Source organism: Balaenoptera physalus (genome assembly GCF_965194825.1).
Source record: "Balaenoptera physalus genome assembly, chromosome: 2".
NCBI classification, from domain to species: domain Eukaryota; kingdom Metazoa; phylum Chordata; class Mammalia; order Artiodactyla; family Balaenopteridae; genus Balaenoptera; species Balaenoptera physalus.
This window is the reverse complement of record NC_138883.1, coordinates 29,108,475-29,131,616: the sequence shown is the minus strand read 5'-3', so window position 1 is coordinate 29,131,616 and position 23,142 is coordinate 29,108,475. Positions and strand designations below refer to the sequence as shown.

The 23,142-nt window shown below is 43.6% G+C and overlaps 2 protein-coding genes across 6 annotated transcripts in view; one reads left to right on the top strand and one right to left on the bottom strand.

Moving 5' to 3' along the window:
• The window catches only part of HEATR4 (HEAT repeat containing 4), a 231,879-nt gene that overhangs the window by 147,389 nt on the left and 61,348 nt on the right, over positions 1-23,142 (bottom strand). For 4 of the 5 annotated variants that reach the window (XM_082451581.1, XM_082451582.1, XM_082451583.1 and 1 more), the window contains 9 exons: positions 22,124-22,303; positions 21,081-21,241; positions 20,335-20,439; positions 17,783-17,901; positions 16,892-17,072; positions 16,257-16,326; positions 15,206-15,395; positions 14,444-14,522; positions 12,757-13,375 (listed from right to left, as the gene is read on the bottom strand). In XM_082451581.1, the coding sequence (XP_082307707.1) occupies positions 13,118-13,375; positions 14,444-14,522; positions 15,206-15,395; positions 16,257-16,326; positions 16,892-17,072; positions 17,783-17,901; positions 20,335-20,439; positions 21,081-21,241; positions 22,124-22,303 (1,343 nt within the window). In that variant the 3' untranslated portion in view covers positions 12,757-13,117. Of the gene's footprint in view, positions 1-11,743; positions 11,803-12,756; positions 13,376-14,443; positions 14,523-15,205; positions 15,396-16,256; positions 16,327-16,891; positions 17,073-17,782; positions 17,902-20,334; positions 20,440-21,080; positions 21,242-22,123; positions 22,304-23,142 lie in introns of those variants that run through there. The other variant, XM_082451584.1, reaches the window with a different exon arrangement.
• Positions 7,147-12,986, top strand: RIOX1 (ribosomal oxygenase 1). The gene is made up of 2 exons (XM_082451660.1): positions 7,147-12,027; positions 12,501-12,986. Exon 1 carries the CDS (start codon positions 9,682-9,684, stop codon positions 11,623-11,625), a length of 1,944 nt encoding a protein of 647 aa, XP_082307786.1. The 5' UTR covers positions 7,147-9,681; the 3' UTR covers positions 11,626-12,027; positions 12,501-12,986.

The following is a 23,142-nucleotide window of genomic DNA, read 5'->3' as shown; positions in this document are numbered from 1 at the left end:
ACTTTCAAGATGTATTTCTCTGTCAATTACTTGTATTATATTCTTTGAATATTATACTTGAAATGAAAAATGAAGTCATAATAAAAAGTAAGTCTCACCTGCACATGAATGTTTGTAGCAACTTTATTCATAATCATTAAAAACTAGAATCAACCTTCAGTAGGTGAAATGAAAAACAAACTGTGGTACATCCATACAATGAAATATTGTTCACAGACAATAAGCTCTCAAGCCACAAAAGACTTGGGTGAACCTCCTTGAATATGCATTGCTAAGTGAAACAAGTTAGCCTGAAAAGGCTACATATGTATGATTTTAATTATATGACATTCTGGAAAAGGCAGAACTACAGAGATAATAAGATCATTGATTGTCAGTTGTTTGCGGGGAGGAAGAGAGGATGGAAAAGAGGAAGCACAGAAGATTTTTAGCGTGGTTAAACTATTCTGCATGATACTGAAATGGTGGATACATGGCATTATGCATTTGTGAAAACCCGTAGAACTATACAGCACAAGAATGAAACTTAATGAATACAAATAAAAAAAAAATCATTTAGGAGGTCAGGGAATCCCAGGAAAAACCCAGACTATGACAAGAGAAAATAACTGTAACCTCAATTTAAATACATATTTTTGTTACAGACAGTGTTATGATGATGAAAAATATTTTCAAGCATAAACATATAGTATATTAGAATAAAATTCTGTCTGGAAGTTATTTCAAAATGGAAATGTAAGCTTAAAGAAAGATATTAAATTTTCAACTTCAAAGAAGAGCTTGTTTATTTTATAATTTTTTTAAATGGATGATGGTAGGTATCAAACTGTTGTAGATTTTGTTGGATACATTTTAAAGTGATGTAACAGTTTTAATTCAAAATATCAATATATATAAATGCTGGACTATGTAGATGTTAGAAATTAGACGCTCTGTGTCTATTTAAACTTAAAAAAATGTTTGATGTCAATGAAAAAAGGTGAAGAGGTGACATAGCTTTTCACAATTCTTTTAGAGGGTCCATGAGCAAAAGAGTTGGAAGTTCAACATCCTAGACAGCATCTTACATGATGTACTGCAGGACTTGGCAGAATTCTGTGAAGGGCCAAATATTAATAGTATATATTTTAGGCTTTGTGGGCCTGATGGCCTGTGTCAAAACTGCTCAGCTCTGCTATTGTAGTATGAGAGTAGCCACAGACAGTTTGTAATGAATGAGTGTGGTTGTATTCCAATAAAATTTATCTGTGGGCACTGAAATTTGAGTTTTGTACAAATTTTATTTCAGAAAATATTATTCTTCTTTTGATTTTTTTCAACCATTTAAAAATATGAAAATCATTCTTAGTCCACAGGGTGTGTAAAAACAGGAGTCAGGCCAGATTTGGCCTGAGAGTTATAATTTGTTGATCCCTAATTTACAGTAATTTGGTAAAATAGTTTTACAAATTAGTGAGTCAGTAGTCTCCAAGTTAGACTGTAATCTGTCTCACATTTACCAAAGCAAAGTCCTATATCCTTGAGGTCTTAAGCAAAATTATTCAGAAATGTATAAAGTTAAACATGAAAGTTCTTCTATTGCCAATAATGCCATTCCCCAGAGGCAACCTCTGACTTCAGATATTCAACTGTGCAGTCACACACACAAATACAACATATGTGGTTTTAAAGAAACTATATATAAATGTATATGGATTTTTTTAAAAAGGGACAACATATATATTGTTCTGCAATTTGATTTTTCAGTTTACAATATATTTTCAACATCTTTCCTAGTTATTATTTTTAACAAGAATTCTTGAAACTTAGTCGACATTTGAGTCATTTCCAATTTTGAAATGATAAGCAATGAGCATCTGTATATATCGCTGTCTCTATCTCTCTATCTCTATATATGTTTGTACACATGGGTGAGTATTTTTGTAGGATAGATTCCTAGAAGCAGTATTACTGGATCAAAGATATTCATATTTTTATGTTGATGAAGTCATCCAAAAGTTCATCCTAGGGTTTCTCAACCTTGGTACATTTAGGGCCGGATAATTCTTTGTTGTGGGGCTGTACTGCACATTGTAGGATGTTTAGCAGCATCTCTGGCCTCTACGCATTAGATGCCAGTAGCATCTCCCCTGTTGTGACAACCAAAACTGCCTCTTGATATTGCCAAATGTCCCCTGGAAGGGAGGGGGGGCAAAATCATCTTGGGCTGAGAACCACTACCCTGGACATTTGTTTTTCTTTTTTCTTTAATTTCTTTTTCTCCCTATCCCCCTTTCAACAACTTATCATGTTATCCTTCCTTCAAAAAGGAAAAGTGCTTAAAGGAATTTGTGACTTAGTATATATCACCCCTCTGTTATGGGATAAATTGTGTCTCCCAAAATTCATGTGTTGAAGTTCTAACCCCCAGTACCTCAGAATGTGACTGTATTTGAAGATAGGGTCTTTAAAGAGGTTATTCAGTTAAAATGAGATTGTAAGAATGGACCCTAATCTAATATGACTGATGTTCTTATAAAAAGGAGAAATTTTAACACAGAATTGTACAGAGGGAAGACCATATAAAGACTGGGAGAAGGCAGTCATCCACAAGCCAAGGAGAGAGGCCCCAGAAAACAGCCCTGCCAACACCTTGATCTTGGACTTCTAGCCTCCAGAAATTGTTGTCTGAAAATAAACTTCTGCTGTTCAAGTCAGCCAGTCTGTGGTACTTTGTTATGGCAGCCCTGGCAAATTAATACACCTTCCCAGTGTATTTGAATTTTAAATAAAGAATGAATGAAAAAGGCAATGACTTATCCAAAGGTATAACTATCTAACAATGGGATTTGGTGGGGGAGATAACTTTTCTGAGAGGATTCAGATCATTCTATGTAGATTTAAACATGGGATTGGCTCTATTCAACCTCTTTTCTACAGCAGCTTCTCTGATGAACAATTAGTAACTTCTATAATCTCAATGTCAAATTTCTTTCATTAAACAAAGATAATATCAACTCAAAAAAATAAGAGCAAGGCAAGCAATGATTAGAGATCAGAAGAAATGAAATGAATTAGGGAGAGTGAAGTTTGTTGTTTAAAAAAAACACTATATATGTTTTTCTTTTTTTTTTGGCCGTGCCCCACAGCTTGCGGGATCTTAGTTCCCCAACCAGGGATAGAACCCATCCATGCCCCTGCAGTGGAAGCACGGAGTCCTAACCCCTGGACTGCTAGGGAATTCAAAAAAAACACTATATTTTTAATTGCACAAATGATATGTACAATGTAGAAAACCCAGACCATGCAAATATGCAAAGAAGAAAATAAAAATCACCTGGAATCCCACCATCCAAAGACGATCACTGTTAAATATTGTGGCATAAAGACTCCTAAACTTTTTTCAGTAGTACGTATATATGGATGGATGTATAGACAGAAATACACATACATATCGACACACACATATGTATCTCCCAAATGGGATCCTACCGTAATACTTATTTTGTCTGCTTTTTTTTTCTTATTCGATGATATATTGAGAACATTATTCTATGTCAGTAAATACATTTCTTTTTCTTTATTTTTTTTGGCTGTGTTGGGTCTTCGTTGCTGTGCGCGGGCTTTCTCTAGTTGCAGCGAGGAGTGGGGGCTACTCTTCGATGCGGTGCGCAGGCTTCTCATTGCGGTGGCTTCTCTTGTTGCGGAGCACGGGCTCTTGGTGCGCAGGCTCAGTAGTTGTGGCTTGCGGGCTCTAGAGCGCAGGCTCAGTAGTTGTGGCGCTTGGGCTTAGTTGCCCTGTGGCATGTGGGATCTTCCTGGATAAGGGATCGAACCTGTGTCCCCTGCATTGGCAGGTGGGTTCTTAACCACTGCGCCACCAGCGAAGTCCCAGTAAATATATTTCTGAAAATGGTTATTAATAGCTGCTTTTGTTGAACTAAGTAGAGCCACAGGAAAATGATGAAATTAAAAGTAAGTCAGTCTCCAAAAGGTGTCTCCCAGTCACAAGGGAAACTAGAAGACAGATAGCAACAACATTCTTTACTTGAGGAAATCACAAAATGTTGAAAAAAGAAAAGGATGAGGTCACAGGAAAGACTAAGAGGAGGAGATACTTGTACAGGATGTGGAAAAGACAAATTTACAGCTCTTGTCTAGCTAAGCCCAGTGTTTCCCAGCTTTGCCAGCAGAGAAGCATAGCTCATCCCCCCAGTTCACTACAGGATGTGTCCACTGTCTATTGAAAACCGCTCCCTTTGAAAAAGCGAAACCTCCCAGTGACATCCTTGACCTGCCCTTTGCAATATTTCCCTGGGGAATCTGATATCAGGGTCTGGCCAGCACACACAGCATGTATGTCAATTAGGAAGAGGGCTCCCCCTCTGCTGGCCCTTCCTTCAGACACTGCAGCCCTCGAGTAGGGCACAGTACTTTTGAGGATAACATCGGTTGGTTTCAGACCCTACTCTGGCCCTTGGCCAGGTAACTTTGTGCAGAGCGATACCTCACACGATGGCCTTGTCTGAAACGGTCCCACTGACCCATTTAAACTTCCACAGGGCACAGGCAAAAATAATCTTAATATTCCCATCCCATGCTGTCATCCTGGCCAATTTAAGAACTTCTCTGACTCCCCCACTCCTAGTTTCTCTGAACTAGGCCAGAGGCACAAAAGCCATCATACAGGTCCTTGCTCCATAATAATAAATTATAGCTACAATTTTTTAAGTGTTTAGATCTGTACCAGATCCTGTGCTAAGTGCCTTGCATGCATTATTTTATGCTCACAACAAAACATTATTTTCTCCATACATCTATGAAGAAGTATGTTCAATGACTATTCCTACTTTACAGATGAGATTACCGAGACCTGAGAGAGTAACTTGACTGAGCTAATGCCACAGATAATGAGTAGCAGGGACTCAATTCTGGTTGGTCTGCTTCCCACAAACATTTCCTGTGCATCTCTGTGAAGAGCAGTGTGCTAAAAGCAAGAGAAAGAGGCATAAGGAAGTCCTTTGCTTGAAGGAGTTTACAGTTTAGGAAGTTTAAGAAGGAATCTGACAAATATATAATACACCAATACATGCACAATGTGCTAAAGCGATGTGAAAGGGCCAAAGTTCTCCTGTGACTAGGGAGATGGGAGAGCCTTTGGGGAGGAAATGGAATGTGAAATGGGCTTTAATAAGGGTATTTTTTTATTTAAGATTTTTTTGATGTGGACCATTGTTTTTTTTTAAATCACAAACATTTATTACTTTCCCTACAGCAGTTTGCAAAACATTTGGGAGGCAATGTAGAAGGCCCACTAGGTAGAATTAAAAGGCTTCTTTCTTTCTTTTTTTTTTTTTTGAAATATAGTTGATTTACAAGGTTGTGCTAGTTTCTGGTGTACAGCAAAGTGATTCTGATATATACATATTCTTTTTCAGATTCTTTTCCATTATAGGTTATTACAGGTATTGAATATAATTCCCTAATTCCCTGTGCTAAACAGTAGGACTTTGGTGTTTGTCTATTTTATATACAGTAATGTGTATATTAATCTTAATCTCAAGATCCTAATTTATCCCTCTTCCCCCCTTTCCCCTTTGGTAACCATATGTTTGTTTTCTATGTCTGTGAGTCTATTTCTGTTTTGTAAATAAGTTCCTTTGTATCATTTTTTTTAGATTCCACATATAAGTGATATATGATATTTGTCTTTGTCTGACTTACTTCACTTAGTATGATAATCTCTAGGTCCATCCATGTTGCTCCAAATGGCATAATTTCATTCTTTTTTATGGCATATATATATATATATATATATATATATATATATATATATATATATACACACCACATATTCTTTATCCATTCATTTGTTTTTGGACACTTAGTTTGCTTCCATGTCTTCTTGGCTATTGCAAATAGTGCTGCTATGAACATTGGGGTGAATGTATCTTGTCGAAATAGAGTTTTTGTCTTTTCTGGATATATGCCCAGGAGTGGGATTCCTGGATCATATGGTAGCTCTATTTTTAGGTTTTTAAGGACCCTCCATACTGTTCTCCATAGTGGCTGCACCAACTTATAGTCCCTCGTACAGTGTAGGAGGGTTCCCTTTTCTCCACACCCTCTCCAGCATTTATTATTCGTAGACTTTTTGATTATGGCCATTCTGACTGGTGTGAGGTGATACCTCATTGTAGTTTTCATTTGCATTTCTCTAATAATCAGTGATGTTGAACACCTGTTCATGTGCTTTTTGGCCATCTGTATGTCATCTTTGGAGAAATATCTATTTAGGTGTTCTGCCCATTTTTTTTTAAAGATTTATTTATTTTTATTTATTTATTTTGGCTGCACTGGGTCTTAGTTGCAGCACACGGGATCTTTGTTGCAGCATGTGGGATCTTTTAGTTGCGGCATGTGGACTTCTTAGTTGTGGCATGCATGCAGGATCTAGTTCCCTGACCAGGGATCGAACCCAGGCCCCCTGCATTGGGAGTGCTGAATCTTACCCACTGGACGACTAGGGAAGTCCCTCTGCCCATTTTTTTATTGGGTTTTTTGTTTTTTTAATATTTAGCTGTATGAGCTGTTTGTATATTTTGGAAATTAAGCCCTTGTTGGTCACATCATTTGCAAATATTTTCTCCCATTCCGTAGGTTGTCTTTTCATTTTGTTTATGGTCTCCTTTGCTGTGCAAAAGCTTATACATTTGATTAGGTCAAAAGGCTTCTTTCTTGAACTGAAGTTTCTCTCCTATTCTTGATCAGGTCTCTTGTTTTGAGTTCCAGAGAATATGGCAGGGGAAACCAGCAACATTGTTTCCCATCAAGGCCCAGTATAAGCCCACATGTTGAGCTGCCTGGAGAGTTTGCAATTTTTTTTTTTCTCTTAATCATTATTGGAGTATAGTTGCTTTACAGTATTGTGTTAGTTTTTACTGTACAGCAAAGTGAATCACCTATATGTATACATATATCCCCTCTTTTTTGGATTTCCTTCCCCTTTAGGTCACCACAGAGCATTGAGTAGAGTTCCCTGTGCTATACAGTAGGTTCTCATTAGTTATCTATTTTATACATACTATCAGTAGCGTATATATGTCAATCCCAATCTCCCAGTTCATCCCAACCCCCCCCCCATTTCCCCTTTGGTATCCATAGGTTTGTTCTCTATGTCTGTGTCTCTATGTCTGCTTTGTAAATCAGATCATCTATACCAATTTTTTCAGATTCCACATATATGTGTTAACATACGATATTTCAAAGTGTTCCCTGGGGAGGCAAAATTGCCCCCACTTGAGGACCACTGTAATAGACCATGTGAGAAATTAAAAGGGTAGATGCGACACCTGGGTAGGGGTAAAATCTAAATGCTTTCTCAAGGGTTTGGATAGGAATGTGAGGAAGAGGATTGAGAGATCAAACAGAACCACAGAAAAGGCCCTAGAGGCCATGTAGTCTAACCTGCTTATAATTGCTTGCAAGGTTGTAAACTCTTTGGGAGGGAGTTTGGTAAAACCTATAATAATCACAAAAATTATCTTGCCCTATAATAATCACAAAAATTATCTTGACCCAGCAATTCCATTCCTGGTAATCTATCATAAATGATTCAAATGAAGACAAGTAATCTTTATGTATAAAGCAACAATAGTTACATGGGGACAGTGACCATGTTCTCGACAATTGCACCCTCATGCCTACCACAGTGCCTGTTAATGAGAGGCCCAGATTTAAGAAGTCGATTTAAGGTTCAGAGGAGGCGAGTTTGAAGATTCTGGAGAGGGAAGTTGTAGCTAATAAAACAAAATCCCAGAGGGGGTGGGAAGGGCAGTTATCAAGAATACAAGAATGGCCCCGATTCCCCTGAAGAGGCGCAGGTCGGCCCCCTCCCCACCCCTGCCGCCAGAGTGAACTGGCTTGACGAGGGACCAAAGTTCCCCTGGACCAAGACGCTGCATGCAGCTCTTCCTAAACAGCATGGACAGCTCGGAGAGAACACATGGGACTCAGAGTTGGTCTCCCGCAGCAGCTCGGGGACACAGGAAATTTCTTGGATGGATGCTCAACTGCCACCAAAAACAGTGAGGATATCGCTCACCTCTGCATCCCCGGTGTCTACAAGAGCGCCTGGCATATGGTCACCTCTCAAGACCTTCTGAAGTAGGATAACACTAGACGTGGACTCTAAAAAGAATCTTAGGCAGCCTGTCTGTATAGTGAAGCTCCTTCGAGTCACTTTGACTGGAGAAACTTGGGTCACTTGGTTAAGCACAAGCCAATCATTGTGGCCTAAGGATACGGGATTCCACTGATGCTCCAGGCCTTCCACTGTCTGGGAGCATTCACTGTGCTCCGCAGCACTTCTGGAGACCAAGTGGAGCCCCAGCACAGGATGGTTCTCCAAAGGAAATTCAGTGTCTTTCGTGGTGGGGGGGGGGGGGCGGGGAGGGGATGGCCGGGATGGATGCTGGGCAGGTAGAGTCAGCATATGTCCATTGAATATGGAATTATTAAGTCAGAAAATATTCCTTTCCAGTTTAATTAAGAATAGCCTTGGAGATGAACTTGAAGTTTGAGCTGGATTGAACTAGCAAAGATGAAGGGAAGAAAAAGGAAAGTGTGCATTTCCTTGCAGGTTGATCGTGTCCTCTGAAACGTTAAGTCTCATGAAGGCAGGTGATAGTCTGTTTCGTTGTCTTGTTTATGATTGTTACCCCGATGCCATCGCAATGTCTGTCACTTAGTAGTCAGTAAACATTTGTTAAATTAAAAAAATAAAATAAAAAAAGAATACACGTAGAAAAGTCTGTAGCTTCATTTTCAGAGAGAAAGCAATGACAAAATTTGTAATGGGGAGAGGAGGAAGGGAAGTTAGGCGGAGGAATTTAGGGCTTCAATCAGTCTGTAAAGAGACCCAGGTGGACTGAAGTTTGAACCTAGAACTTTGCCTGAGGGCATTCCTTGAAACCAAGAATTGTGTGCTTCCTCATGCAAAGCTGCTGGGGAACGTGTTTTTCAGAAACGGGGACCTCCCGAGGAACACTGCAATTTGCAGACACTAGAAGGAAAAAGTTCGGTAGCTAACTTTCTTTCTCCTGGAGTCCCTGGCAACTTGATTTGTAAACTGCCCCCTAAATATGGAATCCGTGTTAATTTGGCAGGGACTCCGCCGCTCTAGGGGGAAGCCATGCACTGAATTAACATTTTCTTTTTTTTTTTAAGTACATATTTTTTTAAATTAATTTATTTATTTATTTATTTTTGGCTGTGTTGGGTCTTCGCTTCTGGGCGAGGGCTTTCTCTAGTTGTGGCAAGTGGGGGCCACTCTTCATCGCGGTGCGCGGGCCTCTCACCATCGCAGCCTCTCTTGTTGCGGAGCACAGGCTCCAGACGCGCAGGCTCAGTAGTTGTGTCTCACGGGCCCAGTCGCTCCGCGGCATGTGGGATCTTCCCAGACCAGGGCTCGAACCCGTGTTCCCTGCATTGGCAGGCGGATTCTCAACCACTGCGCCACCAGGGAAGCCCTTAATTAACATTTTCTAATGGGGCCGGCCGGAGGCGCCGGCGGAAGAATGGTGGGCGGGGACGACCCAGAGGCGGCTGGAGGCCCACCCACTTCCCAGAGTACACTGCGGAAGCCGCCGGCCTGAGCCGGCTTCTTGCCGTCTCCCGCCGGGCTGGAGAGAGGGTAGGACTATGGACGGGCTCCGGGCTAGCGCTGGGCTGCTGAGGCGCGGGCGGTTGAGGCGCCGGCGCCAGCCACAGCCACATAGCGGGTCGGTCCTGGCCCTGCCCCTGAGGCCCAGGAAGATCCGAAGGCAGCTGAGGAGAAGTGTCGCGTCCCGGATGGCCGCGCTGAGGGCCCAGGCGCTGCCGAGCGAGGACTCGGAGGACTCGAGGGTGGAGTCGATGGTCGACGATCCCAGGGACCCGCTGGCTGGAGGGGCGGCGGCCCTCTCGGATGTGACCCGGCGGGAGCCGTACGGCCACCTCGGGCCCGCGGAGCTGTTAGAGGCCTCGCCCGCGTCCCGCTCCCTGCAGACTCCCCGCGCCCTGGTGGAGGCGCAGACCCCGCCGGCGCGCCTGCTGGAGGCATCCGCCCTGCCGGCACGCCTGGTGCAGGCCTCGGGCCCCCCGCCGCGCTTGGTGGAGGCCTCGGCCGTGCTGTGCTCTGCCCAGCACTTGGCGGCCGCCCCGCCGTCCGTGGCTCCAGCGACGCTGTCGGGGCCGCAGGGGGAAAGCGCGGGCGGGGAGCTGCCCTGGGACTCCCCGCTGCAGCGCGTCTTGGCTGAGCTGAACCGCGTCCCCAGCAGCCGGCGGCGGGCGGCGCGCCTCTTCGAGTGGCTCATCGCGCCCATGCCGCCCGACCATTTCTACCGGCGCCTATGGGAGCGCGAGGCTGTGCTGGTGCGGCGGCAGGACCACACCTACTACCAGGGTCTTTTCTCTACCGCCGACCTGGACTCAATGCTGCGCAACGAGGAGGTGCAGTTCGGGCAGCACCTGGACGCCGCGCGCTACATCAGTGGGCGGCGCGAAACCCTGAACCCACCCGGCCGCGCCCTGCCCGCCGCCGCGTGGTCCCTGTACAGGGCCGGCTGCTCCCTGCGCCTCCTCTGTCCGCAGGCTTTCTCCACCACCGTGTGGCAGTTTTTGGCCGTGCTCCAGGAGCAGTTTGGAAGCATGGCAGGCTCCAACGTTTACCTCACGCCCCCTAACTCGCAGGGCTTTGCCCCCCACTACGACGATATCGAGGCTTTTGTGCTGCAGCTGGAAGGTAGGAAACTCTGGCGGGTCTACCGACCGCGGGTTCCGACCGAGGAACTAGCCCTGACATCCAGCCCCAACTTCAGTCAGGAAGACCTAGGAGAGCCGGTGCTACAGACGGTGCTGGAACCTGGAGATTTGCTCTATTTTCCCCGAGGCTTCATTCACCAAGCCGAATGCCAGGATGGAGTGCACTCTCTGCACCTGACCGTGTCCACATACCAGCGCAATACCTGGGGCGACTTCCTGGAGGCTGTACTGCCTCTGGCAGTGCAGGCTGCAATGGAGGAAAATGTGGAGTTTCGTAGGGGACTGCCCCGAGACTTTATGGATTACATGGGGGCCCAGCATTCGGAGTCTAAGGATCCGCGAAGAACTGCTTTCATGGAGAAAGTGCGGGTCTTGGTTGCCCGCTTGGGACACTTTGCCCCTGTCGATGCTGTGGCTGACCAGAGAGCCAAAGACTTCATCCACGATTCTCTGCCCCCTGTGCTGACTGATAGGGAGAGGGCACTAAGCGTTTATGGGCTCCCAATTCGCTGGGAGACTGGGGAACCTGTAAACGTGGGGGCCCAGTTGACAACAGAAACAGAAGTGCACATGCTTCAGGATGGTATAGCTCGGCTGGTGGGTGAGGGAGGCCATTTGTTTCTCTATTATACAGTGGAAAACTCCCGAGTTTATCATCTGGAAGAGCCCAAGTGCTTGGAGATATACCCCCAGCAAGCCGATGCCATGGAACTCCTGCTCCGCTCCTACCCAGAGTTTGTGAGGGTAGCGGACTTGCCCTGCGACAGTGTGGAGGACCAGCTTTCCTTGGCGACCATGTTATATGACAAGGGGCTGCTGCTCACCAAGATGCCTCTAACCTGAACTAGTTACTCCTTGATTGCCAGAAACAAGACAGTAGTGATTCTCTCCTACCACCACCACTTTTTGGGGGGGAAAAATTCGTTCTTACCTTAATAACCATCACTGTGCTTACATTTACCTTTATGACTGCTTCAATGTCACAGAACTCAGACGGTCTTCTAGGAAACACCACGTCATCTAGGCACAAAAGTAAAAGCAGAAGTTGGAGGTGGAAGAAGGAGCTTTTTCTGAAGTAACCTTGATTCCTGATCGTTTGAGAGTACCAACTTCATCATCACCCTCAGGCTTCCGTGTACTGTGTGGCATTTGCTGTGTTACTCTGCTTGAGACATTAGAAGTTTTTATTTGGAATTTGCATCCTTCATTTGAGTTCTCTTTCATCAGTTTGGGGGGAGGGTTGGGGTCAGTATCCTGTTTGTTACTGTGAGTTTGTGTGAATGTTAGAAAAGTTATTAAAGTGCCAGAGAATGTTTTCCTTTTTCTAGGGCTAGATTATTATGTGGCATGGTTTGAAGAAATGTGGGAGGAGGGAGGTCGATAGAGAAAATCAACAGCTGAGGTGAAAGGTAACTTGGGGCGGTTGTAGGATTGGGGCCAATTCTGCAACTTTGGGGGTAATTTATTCATTTTAATCATGTTACTTGAACCCCAAACAGCACAATCCTATTAGAAAAGTTATGAGTATATTATGTTTTTAAAAGTGTATTATGGTTTTGCTCAGCGTTTGCTTGCATCAGTGGCTGGCACTGCTCCCAGAGAGACAGAATATCACCTAGTTGTGCTGTCATAGGCCTCAGTCAGCCAACTTGTAGCAAGCTGGCCAGGAGGGAAGGCTGGTGTTCAAGTTACTTTCCACTCTCATTTTTTTCTGGCAGTTCGAAGAAACTTCCCCAAATCTGGCAAGTGAATATTCTCATGGTTGGTGGAAAAGAGCCTGGTGTACCAGAGAGAGCACTGGACTTGGAACCAGAAGACCTGGGTTTGGGGTGGTGGCTGGTGGGCAGTTGGCTGAATGACCTGAGGCTGCTGCTACGCCTGGGCACACTGATTTTGTAAGTATGTTTTGGTACAGCTTGATGTCTACACCTCATCATTTAGGTTGTATCTGGAACTTTTAAGATCCTTTCACCGTAACTGATAGGTTGAGTTACATAAAGCTGAGAACTTTATGAAATCGTTTTTTTTTTTAAGTTGCAAAAGCGTAGATGTATGTATAATCTCACTTTCCAGAGGTAATATTACTATTCAAGGTTAAGCTTCAAGGCTTTTTCTGAGTGCTTAACCAGACATACACACGGCAGTTTTTTGTTTTGTTTTTCTAAGGCGTCCTTTTTTTGACCTAACTTTCAAATTGGTTCAGATCGAATTACATCATTCTTTTTTTAAGGGGCAGATAGCAAATCAGAGCCTGGGGGAGGGGGACAAGGAAAAGATAACAGAAGGACTGAGAGGATGGTGGCCAAGAAGAAAAGAAAGTGTCCTTTCCTGGCTCTCATCCTACAGGGCTCACAACTAACTCCCCAAACATCCAATCCTGAAAAAGGCTTGTTAAAGGAGTCAAGGCATAGGATTCATCCCTAGAAAACTTACCCTGAAAAGTTTCTTGGAGAAAAGTATGGAATTTCAGTGGTTTTTGCCCCTGTTTGGGTTGCATGTAAACACGTTTTGCTTCCTCCTTCACTTTTCCTATGACTGTCTCAATCTTGAATATTTTCTGTATCAACAGTTCCTTTTGGCTTAGTGTTTGAATCTGAATCAGAACAAATGTTGAAGAAAACAACTATACTAGGCTGTAAATCATCAAAAAGCGTTAATAAAGTAGCATTGCATCATGCTTATTAGTATTAGGTGGTACGTAAATGCCCGAGAACATTGTTCCCTGGTGATATTGGTTGGACATTTTTCACATCTGTTATTGAAAAACTTACTTTAGCTTTTTGGGCATGATGAAAGGAATCTGCTAAGAAATGCTTGCTTGATGTGAAATTGGTTTTGTGAATTATATGAAGAATCTTTTGCCTTTTTAAAGTCCTTTTCCCTCTATTCATCTCCTTTAACAGCTTTGAAAAATTAGAACCACCTGTTCAGCTAGAGTTCCTTTGGTGAAAGAGCCCAGATTAGGAATTAAGGAAAGTTTAGAAGGAAAAAGAAAATCTAGGGACTTCCCTGGTGGTGCAGTGGTTAAGAATCCGCCTGCCAATGCAGGGGACATGGGTTCGAGCCCTGGTCTGGGAATATCCCACACGCCGCGGAGCAACTAAGCCCGTGCGCCACAACTACTGAGCCTGTGCTCTAGAGCCGGCGAGCCACAACTACTGAAGCCCGTGCGCCTAGAGCCCATGCTCCTCAACAAGAGAAGCCACTGCAATGAGAAGCCCGTGTGCCGCAACGAAGAGTAGCCCCCACTTGCAGCAACTAGAGAAAGCCTTGCGCAGCAACGAAGACCTAACGCAGCCAAAAAAAATTAATTAATTAAAAAAAAAAATCTAGGGGGCCAATTCCAGTCCCTCATTCCTTCTTTATGCCTGTCTGCAAAAAAGAAAGAACTTGGGTTTAGAGGATGGTGGGGAAAAAAAGGGAAGGAAAGGAAACAATATTTCAGAAACAACTGATTTTGAGGACTAAGGGGATTTTTGCTTTGTTTTACTTTTTACTAGTAGGATTTTATAATCCTACCTCGCACAGATGTATTTTGTATCTTCAAGTGAGATATTGTATCTGGGACTGTAGAAAGTATTTCTGTGTTGGGGAAAAGGGGCCTGAGGAACTCTTGAGAGCCCTGAATTTTTTCTTGAAAACATAGCTTGTACTTATCTACCCTGTTCTTGATCTCCTGAAGCATTTCTTGGTTTCCTTCATTTTCTAAGTTGAGTATCTTCATTGCATGGTGAATTTCTCTGAAAGGTAAGAAGAACTTCTTAGGTTGTTCTTCCTATCCTTAAAGCATGGAGGTGGAAAATACAGGACTTGGAATCAGACAAGAATCCTAAGTTCCAATCCTAACTGTGCAGTTTTGCTGAGCTTTATTTGCAAAAATGGTATGATGCTTAGCTTGTAGGGATGTTCTGTAGTTTTTGAGATGATATACTTGAAGGTACTAGTAGATATTATTTATTGAACACCTTTATGACAGGTACTAACATGTTATCTCATTAATCATCACCACAGACCCATAAGGCAGACTGCCGTCTGCATTTGATACATGAAAAAATGGGCTCAGAGAATTTAAGTAACTTACCCAGACTCACAGAGCTAGCACACGTCTGAGCTGGGGTTCAAATCCTGGTCTTTTTGACGCTAAAGCCTATCGTCACTAAGTAGGCACTTGATAAATGTTAGTTGAATAAAAAAACCCACCTGGGATGATGAACAAGTACGTAAACTACATGAGCTTGACTTTTAATCTAATTCAGGCCAATTTTTCTGTTACCCACTTGCTAAGTAGATGAATGGCCCAGGTGAGCCTGTGCTTTTTACAGCCATTAAGCAGCCTGGAAAGGCAGGCACATACTCTGTTAACAAGGTTGGGAGAGTTGGCAGTACAAGAGGTCATGGCAGGAACCAGAGGGTTAGTGCTTACTTTAGAACAGCATCATGGTTCTCTAGGAGCAGCACGTCTAGGAAGGTGTCCCTGACTCGGTCTCCTTGAAGTTTGAGGGCTAGGATGCTACGGCAAGCCTCTAGTCGTACACCTGGTGATTCTTCGTAGTGGATAGCCCAGAGCAGGAGGTCTGTCAGTTGGGGACTCACGTGGCCAATTTGTCCCAAAGCTGCAGAGATTAGAGGGCAGCGTGTTCCACTGTCACTTAAGATTGAGTTTGCTATATCCTAGCATCCAGAAATGGCCTTATTAATAAATAATAATAATAATAAGGTATAGGCAACCACTTGCTAAATTAAATATTGCAAATGCTAAACTAAGTATTTTGTCTTTACCTTCCCTTTTAGATGACAATTACCATTAGAGTTTTAGGAATGGGTTAGAATAGGACATTATCCCCAGAGAATTCCCAGAAGGGGGGTATTCCATGCCATCCTTGTCCATTAGGATGTGAGAATATACTAATTTACCTATTTATCTAGGAATGAGATATGGGATAGATAACTCAGAAGACCAACCTAGTCAAGGCAGGGTAATGGGGAAAGAAGGCACAATTACTTCGCAGCTTAACCCAGGGCTGATTCTTAAAGGGACCTGCCAGACTGTCAGAGAGAAACAATGCCAAAAATCCCTAAAAAGAAACTCTAGGAAATTTGAGGGCAGGATTTTAGGTTTGTAGCAGTCTTGAATCTGGTCTGACTTTTACAGAGTCCTATGGTTGAAACCTCCAGAGAAAAGCAAGTATATCCAACAGTGGATACCTGCTTGGAACTCATACCTAATTCTGTTGGCAGGGATTGTCTTGTCAGCCCTTTGCCTTAACGCATTTGACATAGACCTAGACTCCTTAACTAAAAATTAAAAAGAACAAGAAAATAATCTTTAATTTCTCAGGCAAGGAACTTCTGAGAAGCTGTGATTATCCCCTCCCTTACACTCTACTCTCTTCCTAAAGAGATTCTGGGGATCATCTATACTAAAATATGGGAAGGTATTAGAGGTTGAGGAGCTGGGGCCACTCCTGTAATACCTCGAATGGCAAAGGCCTTGATTTTCCAGCAGGGATCTCTCTGTATGAGATTCAGAAGGCATTCAAGGACCTGGGATGGATAAAAGGCAGTGCTGAGTAGAGAGAATCAGAGCAAGAATGAACCAGAGACAGGGACCCCTCTTGTCTAAATGTGCTTTAACTGGAAAAGTGGCCTTCTATCAAACCTAGTGAAAAAATGAGCTGGAGCCAGAAGTACTGGCTTAGGCGCATAGTGTTCTTATCTCCTATCTGCAGATTGATTTTCCCAGCTCACAGATCTATGGCCATATAGGCTTCTTTTGAATACCTCCATCAGGTTTTCCACTATTAACTAGGGATTATAACTCGATTCACTGGAGTTGTACCCTAAGCCTATCAGTACCCATGTAATGAGAAGCTAGTTAACTGAGGTGAGAACAGGGTTCAGGGGTGTGCTCTAAAGTGAAGTCTAGGCTGGCCTGGAGCCTAAGTGTGGGCCTAACTGTTGGTGTGGCCTATATATCTCCTCACCTTCCTGGTTCTGATCTCTCATTCTGTGTCCGCACAGAATGGTGAGTATACTATGTACGAATGAAGCACAGGGTAATGCCCTCTTGGGTTAATCAGGTAAGATGGTACATGTTTCCTTGACTCACCATATTATCATGGATCTGCAGGGCACCAGCAGCCAAACAAGCTGCCTGCCGAACTGCCATGAAGTCATCAGAGAAGGAGTTCAGAAAGCTTGGGAGAAGTTTGGCGGTCATGAGCTTGAGCCCACAAATCAGGGAGAGGGCTTCCACACGCTCCTGGAAGTTTCCTTGGCCCAGCTTGACTCTGTAAGGCACAGGTGCTTTTATTTTCCCTCCTTAAACTTTTGGTCCCTCTCCCTACGCCCACCCCCAGTGCCCTCAGGATAAAATCCAACTTCTGTAGGCTCTCCATTATCCATTCCCACCCTTTCCTACTTAGCCTTATGCATGTTAAGTTTCACCAGGTAGAGAGACCTCAACTGTTTTATTTACTTGAATCCCTATTACCTAGAGTATGCTAGGCGCTAAACTATGTTCAATGACTGAGTAAAGGAAACTTTAAACATGGATCTCTTGCTACAGTCAAGTTCTCTTCCCCACTGTCCTCACATGTGCCATGTTCATTTCTGTATTTGGCTCCCAGTGTGGAAGGTCTTACCTTCTCTCTGCCTACGTAGTCTTACCCATCCTTCATGAAACTTGACTTTGCTAGGCATTTGTGTATCTTGCCTGTATAATCAGAATCATGTCATACATCTGAACTCTCAAACATCTAAAACAGTGCCTAACACCTAGTGGGCATTCAATTAATGATTCTTCCCTTAGCCACATTGTTAGTGTCTGTAGGGGCTGTTAATGTTTTATTTTATTAAAAAAAAAAAATCCTGCAATGGGATCTATACAATGCTGAGCAGACAGAGCAGCTCAACAGATGCTGGCTGGCTGGAGCAGCCCAGGCTCCCTGAACCCTTTAAGAATAAAAAAGCTTCTTTCTCCATATTGACAAGGTCTTACCTGATTGTGTCATGCACCTCTTTCCCAAGGCTCATTTGCCCCAGAGCTTGGGCAGCTGCTTGTCTCACTTTCTTATTCCAGTCACGCAACATCAGCTGGATCAACTTATGTTTCATATCCTACACATAGGTGTAATAATTAGCTACCATTTATTACCAAGTCAATTTTGTACTTGGCACTGTGCTAATAAGTATTTTTACCCATCACATAATCCTCCCAAACAATCCCATAAGGCAGATATTACCATTTATAGGTGACAGAAAGGAGGCTTAGATTTCTTGCCCGAGGTTAACCTGTTGAGTGCTGGAGCCAGGACTCAGACCCAGGCCTGTTTTTTTAAAAAAATTATTATTATTAATTTATTTATTTATTTTGGCTGTGTTGGGTCTTCGTTTCTGTGCGAGGGCTTTCTCCAGTTGGGGCAAGCGGGGGGGCCACTCTTCATCGCGGTGCGCGGGCCTCTCACTGTCGTGGCCTCTCTTGTTGCGGAGCACAGGCTCCAGACGCGCAGGCTCAGTAGTTGTGGCTCACAGGCCTAGTTGCTCCGCAGCATATGGGATCTTCCCAGACCAGGGCTCGAACCCATGTCCCCTGCATCGGCAGGCAGATTCTCAACCACTGCGCCACCAGGGAAGCACCCCCAGACCTGTTTTTGAAGCTTATGCTTTATTTATTCATAAATTTATTTTTATTTATTTATTTGTTTATTTATGGCGGCTCTGGGTCTTTGTAGCTGCACGCGGGCTTCAGTAGTTGTGGCTCGCGGGCTCTAGAGTGCAGGCTCAGTAGTTGTGGTGCACAGGCTTAGTTGCCCCGCAGCATGTGGGATATTCCCAGACCAGGGCTCGAACCCGTGTCCCCTGCATTGGCAGGTGGATTCTTACCCACTGCACCACCAGGGAAGCCCAAAGCTCATGCTTTAAACTACTATATTATATTGGGGCCAGCATAATCTGTGCTTGAGACTCTTAAAATTTGAAAGTGATACATTAGTAGGGTGACCAACTCATCCCAATTTGCCTGGGACTTTTCCTGGGTTTAGTACTTAAAGTCCTATGTACTGGACAAGCTAGGACAGTTGGCCACCCTATGTGTTAGTACGTCTCTCAAAAGGGAAGGGACGAAGATTACTAGTTGGTGATTATGTAATGTGCCCAAAGCTATTCTCCCTGCCTGAAACATCTCCCTTTTCCACCCCTATCTGATACCTGATGTTTTCCTATTCTTTTAGGATTGAGCTCAAAAAGCATCTCCTCAGTGAACTCTCCTCTGCCTTCTGTAAGCAATAGGAAATCCCCATAATACTTTACAGCTACTTCTGTTATAGCTATTTACATGTAACATTTACCAAGACGTGTTATCTTTGCATCCCCAATGGTAGCATGCTGCCCAGCATGTAGGATGTGGTCAGAAAGTGCTTGCTTACTGAATGAGTGAAAGGACTGATGGACATATTGCTTAACCCCAGCAGTCTGATGTGAAGTTCTCATCTTTACCCCGCCCCCTGCTTGCTCTGCATGGCTTTTTACTTTCAGCTGGCCATCCTGAGTAACAAGTGCTGAGGAGGCAAATGTGCAAATTAATCAGATGTTGTTAAAATGGTATTGTTAAATGCAGGTTCTGATTGAATTGACCCGAGGTGAGATTTTTCACTTGCAGCAGACTCCCAGGTGATACCTATGCTGCTGGTCCAGGACTTTAGCGGCAGAGTACTACTGTGGCAGTCGAGGCAGAATTAACCCAGACTAGAATTACACCGATCACACCGAATGGCCAGGTTTTGTGCTTCCCACATCAGAATGCGAGGGTCAAGATGGAGGGTGCTCACTTCTCATGGGAATAGCAGTGTTCTGGGCCATTTTGGACTTACTCAGTGTTATAAGGAAAAGATAGTGGCACATAGGAAGAAGGGAAAAGTCCCGTTTGGATAGCTGAAGTTGATTTTAAAATAATGGCAAGAAGGAGGTCAGGTGAAAGCCTAAATGATGGTCAGGGTTTCCCATGCCTGGAAGTCTTTTTTTCGGTTCTGTCCCAAGTCTTGCTCAGCTGACCGACACTCCTTCCTTCACAGAACTTTAACCGATAGGTTCAGCTCACACTAATCTCTCTCTGAAAAGTTTTGAGTACATTACATTTATCACTTGTTCTTAAATCATTTGTGTATGTTAGTCTTGCTACTCTAACTCTAATGTCAGGTTTTTGAAAGTAGGGACAGTATTGACTGATACTTATAAAGTACCTTGATGTGGAGGCAATGTCAAATTACTATAAAAGTTTCTAAAATTTTCTGTTTTTTTTCTTGCTTACTTCATTGTAGGTAGGTTACAGACAGTTTGTGGACTGCCACCAGGCTGAGAAGCAGTGGCTTAAGTAATAGAACGATATGCTGGCATTTGAAGATAATTCTGGGTTAGGAGTAAGAGGTAGCAATATGGGAACAGAGATCTGTTTGGCAAGAATGGGACACTAGATAGCAGCAAAAAGTGGAAGAGCTCCCTAGCTCAGTTTTGCTTAGACTTTCTGTCCTGGAAACACAGGAAGAGAAGGCTTACCACACTGACATTTCCACCAATCTGGGAGAGAGCTCGGCAGGCTACAATCCGGTCTTTCCATTGATGGCTGTTCAGCTCCACGGCAAGCATGGTATGTATCAGGGTCTGAGGAAATGGAAGACGTGTATGGATATCCATGATCACTTTTAGAGATGCTGGAACCTTGGAGAAGTTATATCCTGACCTGGCATCCAGCATAGTTAATGTCACAAACACATGAGATGCCCGTTGCTAGCAAAGGAAAGAGTGGGTTTACAATGGGGCACTCTTACATCCAAGCCAACTGATTTCTGAACAAATCAGGGAACAAAATACAGATTTAGTAATCTGAACAGAAAATTCCTGGGACCTTCTCTTCTTAATTTAACTATCTTTCCCCCTAAAATGATTTGTATATGCCTCAATCTGTGAGTTTCACATTTCTACTGGAAGTAAACAGAATTGTAGGTCTGTGTGGTTTTCAATGGTAAACTTCTAGCAGAAGCAAATTCTGCATATCACAACTTTTCTTGCCTACACAGTTAGAAACCATCTGCAGCCTACTTTTCTCACCTTTCTCAGCTAGCTGTTGTCACTTTTCCTTGTATACACCCTGGTTCACCCACACTTAGTCCGGTTTTACCTGTGCTTGAGATTATCCCTACCCAACCACCTGCATATTCAGTTCCTTACATGCACCGACCTCAAAGACCCAATTTTTCCCCCGAAACGCGGTTTCCTTCTCTGACCCTGTAATGGACACGTACTGTCTTCCCACTTAGATGGCTCAGGAGCATGCAGGACTGTTGCTCAGTGTCCTCATTCTTCTTGTTAAACAGCTGATGGAGGATCCTCTTAATCACGGGGTAAGTGGCAGCACCTTCCAGAGCCAGGCACTGAGCTGCAGCCCAGCTGTCCACGCTATTACCTGCCACAGTGGGGTGAAAAAGGAGTCCAGAATGGCGATCTCTTCTCCCCACAGAGAGAGCAGCCTTTGGGTTGGTACACAAGGCTGCTACCTGCCTGATATCTCACTTCCCTCTGCCCCCTGTCTCGAAATTCAATCCCTTATTTAAATCACATTTAAATGGATTGTATCAAGGTTCTAAATATAGACTGAAAATCTTAACCTGAAAAGTCAAATCCTAATACGTTTTTGTTAGGTAACAGCAGGAAGGCACTTCTGGCCTGGGTGAGAGATACAGTTGTCCCTCTCACTAGAGATGGGGAAGTCTGGAGTGGAGGCTTTCTTAAGACAGATGAATTAAATTGTTGAGTATCTCCATGCCGAAGGCCAAACTGGTCAGCCAGTTGTCCTCCACCCCTGCTGCCATGCAAGGAGCAGGTACATCTTTCAGACAGAGCATTTCAGCACCTTGGGCCTATCATCTGACAGAACCTTTTTGCTTGTATTACTTCAACAATGCTTGTGAACAGTGCCTGTAAGTTAATGTGCAAAAATGGAAGCAAGATGTGTTCAAGTGGTGATTTAAAAAATGTTTAGAACGTATTCTTTAATATTATTACATTATCTTTTCAATTGAAAATCTGGTTGTATGAAAGGGGACATGGTTTCTGTTCAAATGCACCTATGAAACGTTTAGCCCAGGTACCACTAGGTGGCAGTGTACCTATTTTGTAAAGTACCTGGGAAGAACAAATCTCTTGAGTATCTAATGGAAGCCCAGACCCAATACAGTAGACATCATAGAGCATGATGGTGGAGAGGAAAGGATTAGGAAAAGCTGATGGTGAGATGTCCTCTCTTTACCCCATATTTCCAGGTCAGAAGTAGCAAGGAGTAACTCACCCTTCAAAAGGGCAGCCTGCATGATTTCCCGGGCAAGAAGATTATGGGACTGTATGGCATATTGGCATACTGCCGCTGCCATCCGTACATTGGCATTCTTGTCACAAAGAGCAGCCTTTAGGGGGGGCTGTAGAACCTCTGGCAAGTCCTGGATAGATGGAGCTTTGACGGTTTCCTTGTCTGTGATCAAAAGAAAGCCAGTAAGAGGGTGTTAGCTAGCCCCTTTGCTTTTCTCTGAAACACAGCTTTTTCCATAGTCACATGGTGGCCAGCCTCAGTCTCAGTTGCAGATGTTTACTGCTTCTTAATATAATTAGAGTTTAGCTGAGCCCCTACAATGGGCAGGATTTTAAGGCTGACTTTTGTGCTGGGTATTCCTGTTCCCAATCCTTTATCATCTGGCCTCTACAGAGCTGTATTCGAGCCAAAGGAGAATGTTTCCAGCTAGGCTGTGGTGACCAGCACCATTAGTTTTAGTGATGAAAATCAACCTATTTATATATTTTTGTATTTTTAATAATAATAGCAAATATATTTAGGTAGTGCTTTGCTGCTTATATAGTGTTTCATATTCATTATCTCATTCAGTCTTCTAACCCTCATTGAAGTAGGCAAGGCAGGTATGACTGCAGAGCTCACCTGAAATATGTGTATTGCAGGAGTCCTTTTAGGTTTAACTGAATAGTCTCACAAGACTATCATAGCCACACATGGCACTAATCTTTGGAAGGAAATAGGATGGAAGCATAGTTTGCCAACAGGACAGCATCAGGCGTTCCTTTTGGCAAGAGTTCTTGAGGTGGTTTGTCTAGCATTCCATGGAGCCTTCTGGGGACAGCTCAGGAGCATGGAATCGATCCCCAAGTATGTGTCTTATGTTCCACCAGAGTTATTATCTCTTTTATATAACAACTCCATAGATATAATTCCAAAGTCCTCAAAGGGCATGCTTTGATAAGTTACAGCATTCATGGGAGCCCAAAGGATGGTGCCTCCTTCAGGCGTGTATATTTCACTTA